This window comes from Marmota marmota, unplaced genomic scaffold, assembly GCF_001458135.2.
Source record: "Marmota marmota marmota unplaced genomic scaffold, marMar, whole genome shotgun sequence".
Taxonomy (NCBI): Eukaryota; Metazoa; Chordata; class Mammalia; order Rodentia; family Sciuridae; genus Marmota; species Marmota marmota.
Window position 1 is genome coordinate 4,883,763 of NW_025999880.1, and position 14,740 is coordinate 4,898,502.

General features: G+C 53.0%; 2 protein-coding genes across 4 annotated transcripts in view; one reads left to right on the forward strand and one right to left on the reverse strand.

The window, feature by feature from the left end:
• Positions 1 to 13,409, forward strand: Mpo (myeloperoxidase). 3 transcript variants are annotated; one of them, XM_015495427.2, is made up of 14 exons: positions 1 to 133; positions 269 to 346; positions 481 to 574; positions 910 to 1,085; positions 1,297 to 1,420; positions 1,505 to 1,634; positions 1,706 to 1,912; positions 2,785 to 3,103; positions 4,924 to 5,084; positions 6,132 to 6,387; positions 6,874 to 7,044; positions 7,879 to 8,116; positions 8,865 to 9,075; positions 13,271 to 13,409. In XM_015495427.2, the coding sequence occupies exons 2-13, from the start codon at positions 271 to 273 to the stop codon at positions 9,067 to 9,069; spliced, it is 2,157 nt and encodes a 718-aa protein (XP_015350913.1). In that variant the 5' UTR covers positions 1 to 133; positions 269 to 270; the 3' UTR covers positions 9,070 to 9,075; positions 13,271 to 13,409. The 3 variants fall into 3 exon arrangements, with proteins under 3 accessions (XP_015350913.1, XP_015350912.1, XP_048644301.1); XM_015495426.2 differs by lacking the exon at positions 13,271 to 13,409 and adding an exon at positions 10,129 to 10,221; XM_048788344.1 differs by lacking the exons at positions 8,865 to 9,075; positions 13,271 to 13,409 and adding an exon at positions 8,740 to 8,856.
• Positions 11,566 to 14,740, reverse strand: part of Lpo (lactoperoxidase) — a 24,817-nt gene continuing 21,642 nt past the window's right edge. The window contains exons 10-13 of the mRNA XM_015495424.2: positions 14,416 to 14,668; positions 13,369 to 13,542; positions 12,475 to 12,712; positions 11,566 to 12,278 (exon numbers count right to left, since the gene is read on the reverse strand). Of these exons, the coding sequence (XP_015350910.2) occupies positions 12,071 to 12,278; positions 12,475 to 12,712; positions 13,369 to 13,542; positions 14,416 to 14,668 (873 nt within the window). The 3' untranslated portion in view covers positions 11,566 to 12,070. The remainder of the gene's footprint in view (positions 12,279 to 12,474; positions 12,713 to 13,368; positions 13,543 to 14,415; positions 14,669 to 14,740) is intronic.

Here is a 14,740-nt window from a genome sequence, read left to right on the forward strand (position 1 = left end):
TCTGCCCTGCCCCGCCTCCTCCACCTTAGAGAACATAAAGGCCAAGATTCAGTGAGAGGAGTTACCAATGTCAGATCAACTGTGGAGTTGAGGTCCTTGGGGGCTGGTGACTACAGCTGGCAAGGGGGTGAAGGTGCTGTGGACCCTCTCTCAAGGAGGCCTGGCTTTGCCCATACCAGGCCCTTTGAGATGGGGCTGGAGGGTGAAGGTGGGATGAGGGGCCTGGGAGTGGAGGTGGGGCTCTTATTGGTTGGGGGTCTCATTGCAGAGATGAAGCTGCTCCTGACTCTAGCAGGGCTCCTGGCCATTCTGCCCATGTCCCAAGCCTCTGACAATGCCACTTCAGGTAACAGTTCAAAAAGAAGGGTAAGGTGTTCCAGGGGTGAGTCCCAGGGACTCCTTGTTCTCAGCACATGCCTCCTAGGTTCTGAGGCCTGATGGGGCCTCCATTCCTGACTTTGTGATCCTTGGTCTGGTCAGTCCTCCTGGGAGAGGTGGAGACCTCAGTGGTGCTGACCTGCATGGAAGAGGCCAAGCGGCTTGTGGACAAAGCCTACAAGGAGCGGCGGGAAAGGTGGGATGTGCAGCACTGCTCAGCTCTGAGCAAAGTTGTCCCAGGCCTTTCAGGGAAGGAGTGGGCAGCAGGGAGTTTGTGCAGGGAGGTGGGGAGCATGGGGGGGGGGTGGAGCTGGGCTGTCTGTCCCTGGGTCTCTGGGAGCAAGAACATCTTGAAAGCCACCCTTCCCATGGACTTGTTACCATCTGGACACCCACATCCATATCATTTTTATCAGAAGAAACCTCTTCCTGCCTGCAAGTCTATCTACATTGTCCTGCCTATCCACCCCCGGGAAAGGGCTCTGCTGAGTGTCTCTGTACCCCTTCTTTGGTCCCCCCTTTTCCATGCAGCATCAAGCAGAGGCTTCGCAGTGGCTCTGCCAGTCCCATGGAACTCTTATCCTACTTCAAGCAGCCAGTAGCAGGCACCAGGACGGCTGTGAGGGCTGCAGACTACCTGCATGTGGCTCTAGACCTGTTGAAGAGGAAGCTTCAGCCCCTGTGTCCAGGGCCTTTCAATGTCACAGGTACTGCCCCCTCTCCCACCTCCACTAGGATCTCTCCTAGTAACCCCCGCCAGGTCCTGTGATCCCCACAAATCCTCCCTCTAAGGAGTCTCAGAGGTGTCTGAGCATCCCCTTCACTTCTCAGCCTGTGCCCCACTAGGGTATTCAGGGCTCCTCCGCCTCAGAAGAGGAAATGGGGGCTTGGTTCCCACATCCTGCTTCTCCCTTGCAGATGTGCTGACACCTGCTCAACTGAATCTGCTGTCCAAGTCAAGCGGCTGTGCTTACCAGGACGTGAGGGTGACATGCCCTGAACAGGACACATATCGCACCATCACCGGGCAGTGCAACAACAGGTGCAGCCCCAGGGCGGGACTCGGGGAGGGTTGGGTCAGGCCAGCGGAGCCACTTGGCTTTAGCGACCCTGCGCTTTTCTGCAGACGCAGCCCGACGCTTGGGGCCTCCAACCGCGCCTTTGCACGCTGGCTGCCAGCGGAGTACGAGGACGGCTTTTCGCTGCCTTTCGGCTGGACTCCAGGGGTCAAGCGCGGTGGCTTCCCCGTGCCCCTGGTGAGCACCTGGTGGGCAGAGGGGGAGGCCCAGCCTGGTGCGGCGCCCCGTAACGCCCCGGTGTCCTGCAGGCTCGCGCAGTCTCCAACGCCATCGTGCGCTTCCCCACAGAGCAGCTGACCAGGGACCAGCAGCGGTCGCTCATGTTCATGCAGTGGGGCCAGTTTCTGGACCACGACCTTGACTTCACCCCAGAGCCTGCAGCACGGGCCTCCTTCATTACTGGCCTCAACTGTGAGACCAGCTGCCTGCAGCAGCCACCCTGCTTCCCGCTCAAGGTGCTGCTTCCTCCCACCCACTGTTGGGCTGTGGGTGGAGAGGGGACATTGCTCCTGGAAGCGGCCACCTTCTGTGTCCAGCTTTCTTTTCTCAGCCCCTGAGGAGGGCAAGGGCTGCTTCCTTGTGTCGTCCAGAGCCTGTGCCTGTCCTGGCTCTGACCAGTCCCCTCCTCAGGACCAACTGTCAGCCAGGGCATCTCCTTTGTTTACTGACTCCCCCAGGCCAAAGGAGAGAGCAGTGGTTCTGCCCTAGCTAACAGAAATTACTGCCCATTTGTGAGGCTGCAAAAGAGTTCTGGGATGAGGACCTCTGGTGTCTCTCAGACCTCCCAGCATAGATGCCCTGTGCACAGTCTTGTTTTTTCCCCCTCCTCCTGGGCCATTCCCCATCCCCACATCACAGAGAGCAGAGAGCTGGGGGGGGGGGTGGAGCTCCCAGAGAAGTCCCATGGAGTCACAGGCTGAATAGGGAGGGAAGAGGAGAGAAAGAAGAGAGTCTGAGAGGGAAGGAGGGAGAGGGATGGGGCCAGAGTGACAGGAAAGGGAAAAGGAAAAGGGGAAAGGAAAGAAAGAGGAGACAGAGTAAGAGTGAAGGGACCAAGTCCAGAGAAGAGGAGGGGAGGAGAGAGAGGGGAGATTTAGTGAGAAGGGGTCAGAGGACTGGCACTGCCTACCCCTGGGGGGTGTCCCACATTCCCAGTTCAGTGTTCCGGGCCACTCCTGAACCTCAGAGGCACTCTGCTGGTGGAACCTCAGACTGATCCCGCTGGGGCCTTGAGAGACCCACCTGAAGATTCAGGGGGCCAGAGGTCCAAAGGTTAGTTTCTCTTGCACGGTCCCTCATGAACCCACCTAGCCTTTCTGTGCTGCAGATTCCACCTAATGACCCCCGCATCAAGAACCAACGTGACTGCATCCCTTTCTTCCGCTCCTGCCCGGCTTGTCCTGGGAGCAACATCACCATCCGCAACCAGATCAATGCGCTCACCTCCTTTGTGGACGCCAGCATGGTGTACGGCAGCGAGGACCCCTTGGCCATGAAGCTGCGCAACCTGACCAACCAGATGGGGCTGCTGGCCGTCAACACCCGCTTCCAAGATAATGGCAGGGCCCTGCTGCCCTTCGACAACTTGCGTGATGACCCCTGTCTCCTCACCAACCGCTCTGTGCAAATCCCTTGCTTCCTGGCAGGTCAGCTCTGGGGTGGCATAAGAGGTGTTCCCTGCAGGAGCTATAGTCAGCCTGCTTGTGAGCAGCGGGTGGATCTGTAGTGGGAGACACTGTCTTCACCAACTTCGGAGTCATTAGTCCAGCTGCCTTGGTTACAAGTTGGATGGAGACACAGGGATGTCCAAGGAGCCTCTATCACTTTCTCTGTTTCTCTTTTCTCCTCTGGACTCTGGAAGAGAGGAGAGTTGATTCCCTTAAGGACAGAGAGCACAGTGGTGTCCATATCCTGTCCAATATGAAGCCGATAGCCACAGGTGGCTATTTTAATTTTAATTATTTTAAATTCAATGAAATTAAAAAAAAAAAAAAAGCTTCTCGGCTGCACTAGCCACATATCAAGTACTCAGTAGCCTCATGGGCTAGTGGCTCCCCTAACTGGGCAGCACAGAGGTAGATGTTTTTCATCATCTCAGAAAGTTCTAGTTGAAAGTGCTACTGCCCACCTTGATTACCCATAATTATAGAGGGTGGGATTTCAACTTTAAACACCTGAGGGTTTGTAGGTAGGGTTGAGACAGTGATGGAAGAAATTTTCCAGTGTGTTTTTTTTAAAAAAATATATATTAGTTGGAGTTGGATACAATACCTTTATTTATTTGTTTATTTTTATGTGGTGTTGAGGATGGAACCCAGCACCTTGCACATGCTAGGTGAGCACTCTACCACTGAGCCACAACCCCAGCCCCATCCAGTGTGTTTTAATGAAAATCCAATGGTGGGTTGAAGGCCCTTTCCTCCTGTTGCTTACCCCTTCTCCTGGTGGCTCCTGGTGATCTCTTCCTGGGCTCCTGGAAGAAGAATCAAGGTCAGTGCCCAAGTGATCTTTCTCCTGAGGAAGGGGCCACCCTTCTTGCTACTGAAGCAAGAGCAATGATCCTCAGGAATGACAAGCTGTATGTCCCAGTCCTGGATCACCATGACCTCTCACTGCTCATGGGATGGAGAAATCACTCTCAGAGAATATCCTTTCCTCCTAGAATTTCCTTTCTAGAGTTGGCCAGGGCAGAAGCCTGTGTCCTGCTGAAATGGCCCTGACCTTAGCCCTTCCAGAGAAAGTTTTGGGGCAGACTAGTGGAACCAGGGGGTCTTGCTTAGTTTTCTTGAACAGAATCCCAGGCTACACCAGTCTACACTCCGCCCATCCCGTGCCCTAGCCCACCCTGAAGCAGGCTGCAAAATTGGCATGTCACAGGGTGATGCTGTCAACTCTGTTCCAATGGTAGTGTTCCTCTGGGGTTCTGTGTTCAGGAGGCTTCTGAGGTTGCTTGCATTCAATGTTAGCAAGAGTGCTGTAATCGTTAGTGGTGTCTGACACAAGCATGGAAACAGTTTGTGCCAATATGCACGTTACTTTTTGACTTTCCTTGAATCAGGAGAACCAGCTAACTAGGAAGCATCATGGATCTTACACTTGGTACCAGGCACGGTGCTACACCCCAGAACACCTCTTATGCCAGGGGTTGATGGGAGGGAGGATGAGATGCAAAAAGGCACAAGCCTTGGGCCCAGTCTTGGAAGAGCTCCCAGTTTCAGCTAGGGTAGTCACGTGTTGGATCCGAGGTCTTACTAAGCATCTCTGGCTAGCCATGTCCCTAACAGGAGAAAAAGCTATTATGGTGAACAAGGGCATCAGAGGAGGACCCATATAGAAGTATAAACTCAGCCTCCGGGGGGAAGAGATGGGTGGAGAGGAGGGTAGGCAGGAGACAGGGAGTTTCAGAGGAGCAAATCTTTTCTGGGATGAAGGTCTCAGGAATGACAGTGGCTTTTGCCTCCTTAAGGGGACACCCGTTCCAGTGAGATGCCTGAACTCACCTCCATGCACACCCTCTTTGTTCGAGAGCATAACCGGCTGGCCACACAGCTCAAGAGCCTCAATCCCAGGTGGAATGGAGAGAAGCTCTACCAGGAAGCCCGGAAAATCGTGGGGGCCATGGTCCAGGTAGGCTGTCCTGAGTGTCACACTGACTTGGGATCCAGGTTTACCTCTGTGACAGCCTAGCTGTGTGATCTTGGGCAAGTTGCTAACTCTCCTAAGCTTTGGATTCTTCATCCATGATGCCATTTGGATTAATGGACCTACTGCAAACACCTGGCAGATGTGAAATGCTTGGCAAAGGCTACTTCCCTTCCCCCACTTCCTGCCTTGTTTCCCTCTTTGCTGTGGGCCTGGCAATGGTGTTGGGAGAATCCACCAGGGGGGTCTCTGATGCCCAGCAGCAGTTCAGTGGACATTTCTCTCTTCCTCTGTTTCATTGTCACTCTTGGCTCCTTTATCTACTTTCCTCTTCTTTTTGGCCACTGTCACCCAACCAAACTCCTTGGCCTCATTTAACAGCAGCCCCAGCAAACTTCTAGCTGCCAACTGATTGGCTCCTCTGTGGTGATGCTCATTGGGCTGTTTCCCCACCCTTTCAGACCATGGAGCTGCTCCTTGGGGGGACTTTTTTTGGCTCCGCCCACGAGACCTAGCCAATTGGCCTTAAGAGCAGGAGGAGTGGGGGAGGTGGAGAGGCTTGTGGGAAGCCGGTGGTGGCAGTTGGGCTCTGAAGGTTTTCCTGAAGAGCTGTGTGGTTTGGCCAGTGTGTTCTAAAAACAAAGTTTGTTTCTTTTGACAAGTGGCTCCTGAATTGTGCCCAGCCAGACTGTGGCATTCACACACACACACACACACACACACACATATATATAATTATCCTATATAATTATCTCTAATTTACAATTGAGGCTCAAAGAAGTAAGTAAATGGCCCAAGGTCATAGAGCCAGCAAACAGCAGAGCTCTGCTTATGCTCCTTAGTGCCACTCTGAGGTGTTGGATATGTGCAGCCTTCTTCTCTAACCTCCTTTCCCCACCTGGACTGAATCAGTACTGTGGGATTCACTGCACTGACCTAGATGGATAGGAGCGATCACCCAAGCCTGAAGCAGGTGGACACTGCAGTGACCAGTGAGTGGAGAGACTGTTCCAAGTGACTTTTTTTTTTTAGATCATCACTTACCGAGATTACCTGCCCCTGGTGCTGGGGCCAGCGGCCATGAGGAAGTACCTACCCAGATATCGCTGCTACAACGACTCGGTGGACCCGCGCATCTCCAACGTCTTCACCAATGCCTTCCGCTATGGCCACACCCTCATCCAACCCTTCATGTTCCGCCTGGACAGTCAGTACCGGCCCATGGAGCCCAATCCTCGAGTTCCACTCAGCAGGGTCTTTTTTGCCAGTTGGAGGGTGGTGCTGGAAGGTGAGTGGGACTTGGACCAGCAGAGAGGGCGCTGGCAGCTGCGGGTGGGAGAGGTGGGCTGGGGTGCAGGGAGCTAGGGTAAGGGGAGCTCTTTCTTTCCTTTTTTGGGGATCTAGTCTGATCTTCCATTCTCAGTGCACCTGACTCTACCTCCAGATCCAAGAATAAAGAGTGAGGGTGGAGATAGTTCTCAGATAGAGCTGGCTCCTTCCTATGTGTTGGGACTCTGTGAGTCAGGAGGCCAGGGAAGGGATGCATCCCAACCTTGCAAACCTGAATGACATCATCTCCTGAGCCCTATATGCCCCTGGGGTCATGTAGTGCCCAGTGAGAACCTGCCCAGTGGGGCCACCTTGGCACCAAGTGTTGCCTATGGCTGTCCCTCTTCTCCAATCCCCTGACCCCACCTGGCCTTGCTCTGGCTCCAGTCTGATCTTTGATTCTGAGCTAATCCTTGTCTCTCAACCTTGCTCCTCTTGCCTTCAGGTGGCATTGACCCCATCCTCCGGGGCCTCATGGCCACCCCCGCCAAGCTGAATCGCCAGAACCAAATTGCGGTGGATGAAATTCGGGAACGACTGTTTGAGCAGGTCATGAGGATCGGGCTGGACCTGCCAGCTCTGAACATGCAGCGCAGCAGGGACCACGGCCTCCCAGGTGAGGGGCTGCAGGAGTCTCCCTGGCCACCTGCAGCCCCCATCCTACCATCCAGGGAGCCCACAGCTCCCCTTCCCACTCGGGGCCCTGCCCTTTCCATGCCCTGAGCTGACCAAAGCTTCCCTCACCCTAGCACTTTGTCCTCAGGAAGTCATCTGAGGTCAGGCACCTCCCTTTCCCTGGACCCCTCTGATCAAACTCTAGCTTCTCTCAGGCTCCTTTGCACCTTCCAACCTGCAGGAGCAGCGGCAGCAACAGTCACCCACAGGGTGGAAATGTGTCTCTACCATCATTTCATTTTGACCTGTTGTTCGTGAACTTGGAGGGGAAGAGATTGTTACTTCCGCTTGACTGATGAGGAAACTGAGGCATAGAGACAGTCAAAATCTGGCTAGGTTCTCTAGCCAAATCAGTGACAGATCACAAACTTGGACCCAGATCAGCCTGACCCCAAAGTCTGTGCATGGGTTATGGGTGGCCTGTGTGGCTGAGCCTTTGAGACGCCCTTTACCCATCATGGGTCAGAGATAGACACAGTGGGTTGCTCCAGGGGACAATGAGATGCCCCGTTCTTGGACCTGGCAGGAGTTATGGCAGTTTAGTGTTTGCCTTAGGGTGGGAGAGCAAAGGAGAGACAATGAGGGTCTGGGGAGGCCTAGCTGTCCCTCTTGTCCTGAGTCAAGGGGTCAGGGCTCCCTCTATGGCCTTGGGATGTGGAGAAGTTGGGTTTTCTGGGTTAATGGCATACATCTGAATCTTCCCTGCTGTCCCAGTGTCCTCCCCACCTTGTAGCAGGTGGACCATCCAGAGCTCACTGCCCCCTCTCCCATGCAGGGTACAATGCCTGGAGGCGCTTCTGTGGGCTCCCACAGCCCAGCACAGTGGGTGAGCTGGGCACGGTGATGAAGAACCTGGACCTGGCAAGGAAGCTGATGGCACAGTATGGCACGCCCAATAACATTGACATCTGGATGGGTGGCGTGGCTGAGCCCCTGGAGCCCAACGGCCGTGTGGGCCAGCTCCTCGCCTGCCTCATTGGCACCCAGTTCAGGAAGCTCCGAGATGGAGATCGGTGAGGAAGTGTTGCAGCAGCTCAGGCTGGCTGGGTGGGTGGCCACGGGCCTATCTTTGAACCTGTCAGGGGCCTCAATTTCCTCCTGTCAAGTTAAGGGCTGCAAAGAGTCATTGATTTCCCTCTGTGTCTCAGGGAGCCTCCAGGTCATCTTTAATGTGTCCTGAGCCTGTAGGGGTACAGCAGGGAGGAAACTGGAGTCCTGATTTCAAAAGAAGGAAGACAGAAAAAAAAATGCCATTCTTACTACTTCTTTGGGTTTCTCTGTGCAACTATGGAGATGTCAATCACCATCAAATAGTCCCAGCATAGCTTTCCCATGGCTTCCCTTTGTGTCATTTCATCGTGGTCATGACACCTTCATGTCCAGTTCTTACCTGGTCCATATTGCACCTTTGGGAATATTAGAAAGTGTCCCCATTCCCCCTTCCTGTGGATGCAGCCCTGGGCACAGGACTTCATGAAGGAGGGTGGGCTCTGCTCCCTCCTTTCTAGTATGAATGGTGTCCTGGAGGCTGATGGGCTGGGGCCAGAGCAGGTAACCAGAAAGCTGGGCTTTACTCTGTTTTGTGAGTGGGAGACCCCTAGTCTTCCCTGTACTGAAAATCCCTGTATTTCTCAAGGGCCTGGAGCTCTCCTGAGCTTCAGAGTGGAGTCTTGCATCCAGGGAGCACTTCAAGCTAGGTGACACCCTCCAGCCCAGAACATGCCAGCCTCAGGCACAATGTCTATGGATGCCCCCGTGTAGGTTTTGGTGGGAGAACAAGAATGTGTTCAGCACGAGGCAACGGCAGGCCCTGGCCAGGATCTCCTTGCCCCGTATCATCTGCGACAACACAGGCATCACCACCGTGTCCAGGAACAACATCTTCATGTCCAACTCATTCCCCCGTGACTTTGTCAACTGCAGTTCTCTCCCTGCGTTGGACCTGACTTCCTGGAGGGAGGCCTAGAGCTGGGTAAGAGTCTACTCCAGTGAGGGGTAAACCTGGGCTGGCTGATTGGAATGACAGAGAGCTCCCTTCCCTAGGTGAGCCCAACCCCGTTCTGGGTGCCAGTTGAGAAAATGACTGAATATTCACTCGTATGTGTTTGTGTGTGTACATGTGTGCAATGTATGTAAATCCAAATGTCAAATATTTGTGTTGTCTGTGAACATGGGCAGTGTTGTATGTGTATCATTCATGTGAGTGTGCTTGCTGCTTATAAGAGTATTAAGTATATGGAAGAAGCAGAGCACAGCCCAGGAGCCAAGCCACCTGGATTTAAATCCTGGCTCTGCAGCTTGTTAGCTTCATGATCTTGGGCAAACCACTGAATCTCCTTAAGCCTGAGTCTTCTTTCTTGTAAATGACAGCTCCACAGGGAGCCTGTTTGCATTCTCTAATTCTTTTTCTTGTTGTTTGTTTGTTTGTTCTAATCAGTTATACATGACAGCAGAATGCTCTTTGATTCATTGTTCACAAATGGAGCAGAATTTTTCACTTCTTTGGTTGTACAAGAAATAGGGTCACACCATTTGTGTACTCACACATGTATCTAGGGTAATGATATCCGTCTCATTCCATTATTTTTCCTAACCCCATACTTCCTACTCTCCTCTCCCTCCCCTTTGCCCAATCTGAAATTCTTCTACTCATCCCATACCCCCCACCACCACATTATGGATTAGTATCTACTTATCAGAGAAAACATTCAACCTTTGGTTTTGGGGGATTGGCTTGCTTCGCTTAGCATGATATTCTCCAACTCTATCCATTTACCACAAATGCTCTAATTCTTCATTCATTGAGCACCTGCTATATGCCAAGCACTGTACTAGGCATGCGAAACAGAGTCAAGAAAGGCAGATACCATTTTTGCCCTCAAGAAGTTTTGTCCTCCATAGCAGAGGTGAACCAGCCTCTTCTGGAGGACCAAGCCTTTAGCAGTTGAGTGATGACTCAGGGCAGCTAGGATCAGTCCATAGCTCTCCTTTTCCTATCTTACTCTGTTCTCTTGCTTATTCACAGGAGCCTGCCTGGAGAGGAAGGAGGGGCTGTTGACCTTTCTGTACCATTTGTTTGTACCTGATGTTTATAATAATAAACTGTCACTGCTGGTGATCTCCCCTCTGTCTGTGTCTGGGAAGGAGCTGGAGCCCCAGCAGGAGGCCCATTTTGGGCCCTAAATTGGAGCCAGTGTGGTTGGTGCCTCGGGGCCTGGTTTTCTGATCAGCTGGGAGGGCACCAGGGAGTCCTCTGGCCAATCCATACCTGGAGGGCAGTCAGTTCTTAGAAGTCTTGGGGCCAGGCAAGGCTGAGCAGGTCCTCGTCCCTCACCTTCCACCTCTGCCACCTGTGGAACAGGAACACGGTCCCCAAGCCCTGATGTTCATTCATTATTCCGGCAAATGTTTACTACATGATCTGACTGTGTCAGGTGCTGGGAAACAGAGGGAACACAACCCTGTCCTGTCGGGGAGAAGGATCAGAGGGCTGGCAGGAAGACCCTCCCCAGATGACAGGGCACCTCCGGGTCCTGCATCCTTCAACCTGGGACAGTGATTCAGAGGCCACCGAGATGGTGGAATCCTCTTTCCAGATTTCAAATCACCAGGCCCCTAGAGCAAGGACAGCAGATGGCTGTGTCTGGAGGACAGGGCCAGTGCTGAGGGAGAGGAGGCATCCCCCACCCCAGGATCTGGACCCCTGTATCCAACTGGTGGAGCCCCTCTCCTGCCCTTCCGTCTTTCCACATATAGGGAGGGGCACCTGCTGCTGGAAGCAGCCTAGTGTACTTGAGGGCCCCCCAAGTGAAGCTAGGCCCTCACTGTGGTGAGTGGCAGGATGAATACCAGTCACCCCCATGTCACTGATGAAGAGAGGGCTGTGTGGAGAGGGGAAGTGGGCATCAGTCAGGACCTCAGCCCAGGTCTTCTGCCCTGGGCTCTTCCTACAGGACAGCTGAGTGTCTCCTACTCCTACCTGTCAAGTCACCTGGGCTGACCTTCCTTTGGAGGGCCATTTTTTTTTAAAAGGATGTATGAATATCCACTGGGTAGCAGCTCAAGGGATGTTCTGGAATTGCCCCTTCAGAGGCTTGACAGGCTCTTAGGACTGCACAGGAAGAAGAGGGTATTTTCCATAAGGTAACGAGAAATTAATTCTAGCTGTAGGGAAACCCAGGCTTGGTTTCCCTTCCTGTTTTGTCCCTGTAACCCCTCCCCCACACATCCCCATCCTGAGGCCTTCTTCTGCTACTCCGTGGCCATTGCTTCATGTCCCCAGGAGCCCCCTGCGGCCTCCCTTCTTTGAGAGTTCTTGGAAATCCCACCCAATCACTCCTCTCACCCCACACATCCATGCACAAGACAGTGTAGGGCCAGCCACTCTGGACTATAAGCATCTAGTTACTTATCTGGCAATGTTCCAAGGCCTGCCTTCAGAAAGGAGCAGTGCCTTTGCTAGTGCCTTTCATCCACTATCAGATGTTTATTGAGCACATAAGTGAGCTGAACACCATGCTGAGTGCCTTGGGCTCTGCATAGTAGCAAGAGGAAGTCCCTGGCTTGGGAAGTTCACAATCTAGTCTGGGAGGAAGGAGGAAGGATCAGAGTCCAAGGCCCCAGCCCCAGCCCCAGCAATGATTGTTCAGGGGAGAGGATGGGTGACATCAGGCAAGCTGGACTGGCAGGCCATCATGGGGGTCTGAGTCTTGATAGAAAGACAATTTCCTGGGGCTGAGGGAATGGGCGTGGAAGTGGTGGGAGCCAAGTGGATGAGCTCCAGAGGCTGAAATGGCGCCCTTGGGCTTGAGTGAGCTATTCATCTGCAAGAGAGGCCTGGCTAAAGGAAAGGGCAGGGACTGGGGTGTGGAGTTCTAAGGGCCCAGGACATTGAACTTGCTTGAAATGGCAACATGGGCCAACGGGAGAGTTACTGGGCAATGCGGGAGGCCATGGCCCCGGGGCACCTAATTCTCCACTGAGGCCCAGGGTGAGAGGTCCAGCGTATCAATGGCTGAGCAGTTTACAAAGTCTTGGGGGTAGCTGTTGGCCTGGAATGGGTTCGGTGGGACTGTGGTGATGTGAGTGTTGTCACAGACAAGGCGTGAGAAGGACATTTTTCTCAGAGAGTCTTGCTGCTTCTCTGTGAAGACCCCAGGGTTTTCCCACCAGAACCTGCAGAGACAGAAGCAGGGTCACTCCAGGGTCACGTCCAGCTGCTGGCCTCTCCCCACTCTGCCAAAGGAGGTCACTGGGCACATGAAAAGCTCCACCTGTGCTGGAGCTGGAGTTAGTCCTCCCACAGGATGGTGGCCCAGTCACCTCAGAGAAGGGCTCCATCCAGGCCTCCCTGGGTGGAGGTGTCACTTGCCTGTCTCCATCGCGGATCCGCTGGAACTGCTGGCCCAGGAGGCAGGCCAGGAGAGGCCCCACTCGGCCTCCTTCTACCAGGGGCTCAGCAATGGCCCCTATCCAGATGTCGATGTTGTCAGGGGTCTTGTAGAGATCTAGTAAGCTTCTGGCCAGCCTCTCGTTCCTCAGCACAGCACTCAGCTCCTCTAGCGTCCGTGGCTGTGAGAGGTCACAATAGCCTCTCCAGGAGTTGTACCCTGGGGTGGAGAAGCTGGGGCTGTTTCATCCCAGGGACTTCCTGCTCATTTCCCCTTGGGAATAGACCCTCTCCAGCTCCCTAAGCCTCCAAAGTCTAGACTCACAGTCTTTGGGACAGGGGAAGTAGTGAGCTGTGGTTTTCTGTGTGTGGCACTGCAGTTGGGGAATAACTAGCAGCTTCCCTGGTGATTGCTATGGGTCCAGGCCCTAAGCTAAGCACTGTACAAATGTGTAAACTGAAGGAGAGAAATGGCCCAGAACTAGTAAATGGCACAGCTGGGATTTGAACTTGGGCAGTTTGATTCTTAACTACATTAAATTGCCATTATGGGTATCAAAAAAAGTTCCAGTGGTCATTGGCTTCTCTCTATTGTTTTCTTAATGTTTTCTGGGATTCTAAGCTCATTTACAAGTTAGTTGTTGATCTCCTTTACAGCAGAGGAACTCCAAGATGGTATCAGGTATGTGCTCCTGTCTCTGCATTAGGGAAAATGAAAGATTCCATTTCAGGGATGAGCAACATGGGTTTTAAAAAACTGGCCTGCCTTCTGTTTCAGAATCGATCAGATGCTCAGGGTTACAGAGGAGAATCTCCAGGGACCCTAGAAAGTAGCTACAAGTGCTCCAGGCTGGGCCAGACCCTTGGCCCACTTACCAGGCTGCCCATGGTCCCGGCAGCGCTGGATGTTGATGGCAGCCAGGTCGAAGCCATGGATGGTGTGTGTCGGCTGGAAGAGCTTGTTGCGTACTTCTCCTGTCATCATTTTATTCTGATTCATCAACTTGGCCTTCTTGGCCAGCAGGCCCCGAACCAGAGGATCAATTCCACCTGCAAAGGGAGACCCAGAGGTCATCCTTAGGATGGAAGAGGAAGAGGACGTCTCCCACAGCCAGCCCCTCCCTCCACCAGACAAATTACCTGTCTAAAATAGGGCCAACTAAACATCCCTGGCTGGAAACAGTAAGAGAAGAAGACAACACAGGTGAGCTCAGGGAAAGGGGAGTCCAGATTGCCCACTCCTGGGGTGGTAGGAAGGGCCATTCATGGGACGGTGGCATGAATATAAATATCAAGACTGTTTTCAAGTTCTGGTTCATCGGGTCAGCTCCTTCTCTTTCCATATATTGCCCTGAAGAACACTGCAGCACGGGAAGATGGGGGTGGGGGAGGGGGGGCAGGGGGGTGCACATCTTTAATAAATGGCCCTGGCTTGCTAGGCCCTTACTAAGCTAGTTTCAGCACAGAACAGACAGGGGTAAAGGACAGTTGCATGTAACCTCTGGCACCTCATGGGGTGGAAGGTTCTAGAAGAGAGCAGAGAAGAGCTATTTGAGAAGACCATGAACTCTGTCTTCAGAGGGCAGAGAAGCCCTAGGTCATAGAGAAGAGGTAAGGAAATCCCAGGCAGCTTACAAGTTAGAAGGAGGAAAGGAATAACTGATAACCTTTTGTGTGTTAGGAATCATTTTAGGGTTCTCTACACATCTATTTCCTTTAACTTTTTGGATATCCTCACGAGATGGGTACTATTATTGTCCCTATTTTACAAACAAAGAAAATGAGGCTCAGTTAAGATGAATTCACTTGCCCAAGGCCCCACAGGAAGTGCTTGCAGTCTGACTTCCAGGCCAGGTGTCCCTAACAGCAAGCTGCAACGAGGGGGAGTCAGGAGAGGGAGGGCACTTTCCTGATTGGACATACCATCTTTGACCATCCTCCAGGTGTTGAAGAAGAGCGTGTGCAGGGGGAGTTCCGGTTCTGGACCCCATGGCTGATAATTCTCATCCAGGCGGGACACAGTAGGGGGGATCTCCAAATGACCAAAGCGGAACGCAAATGTAAAGACGTTGGAAATTCGGGGATCTACAGATTCATTGTAGCCTTGGTATGGGGGGATCCACTTCTGCATCTCAGCACCTAACACGATGGGTAGGTAGTCCCTAAAGGTGATAATCTAGAGGGAGAGGCAAATTAGGAAGAAAGAATGTGAGAAGGCTTAAGTCTCTACAGAGGGAGGCTGAAGAGG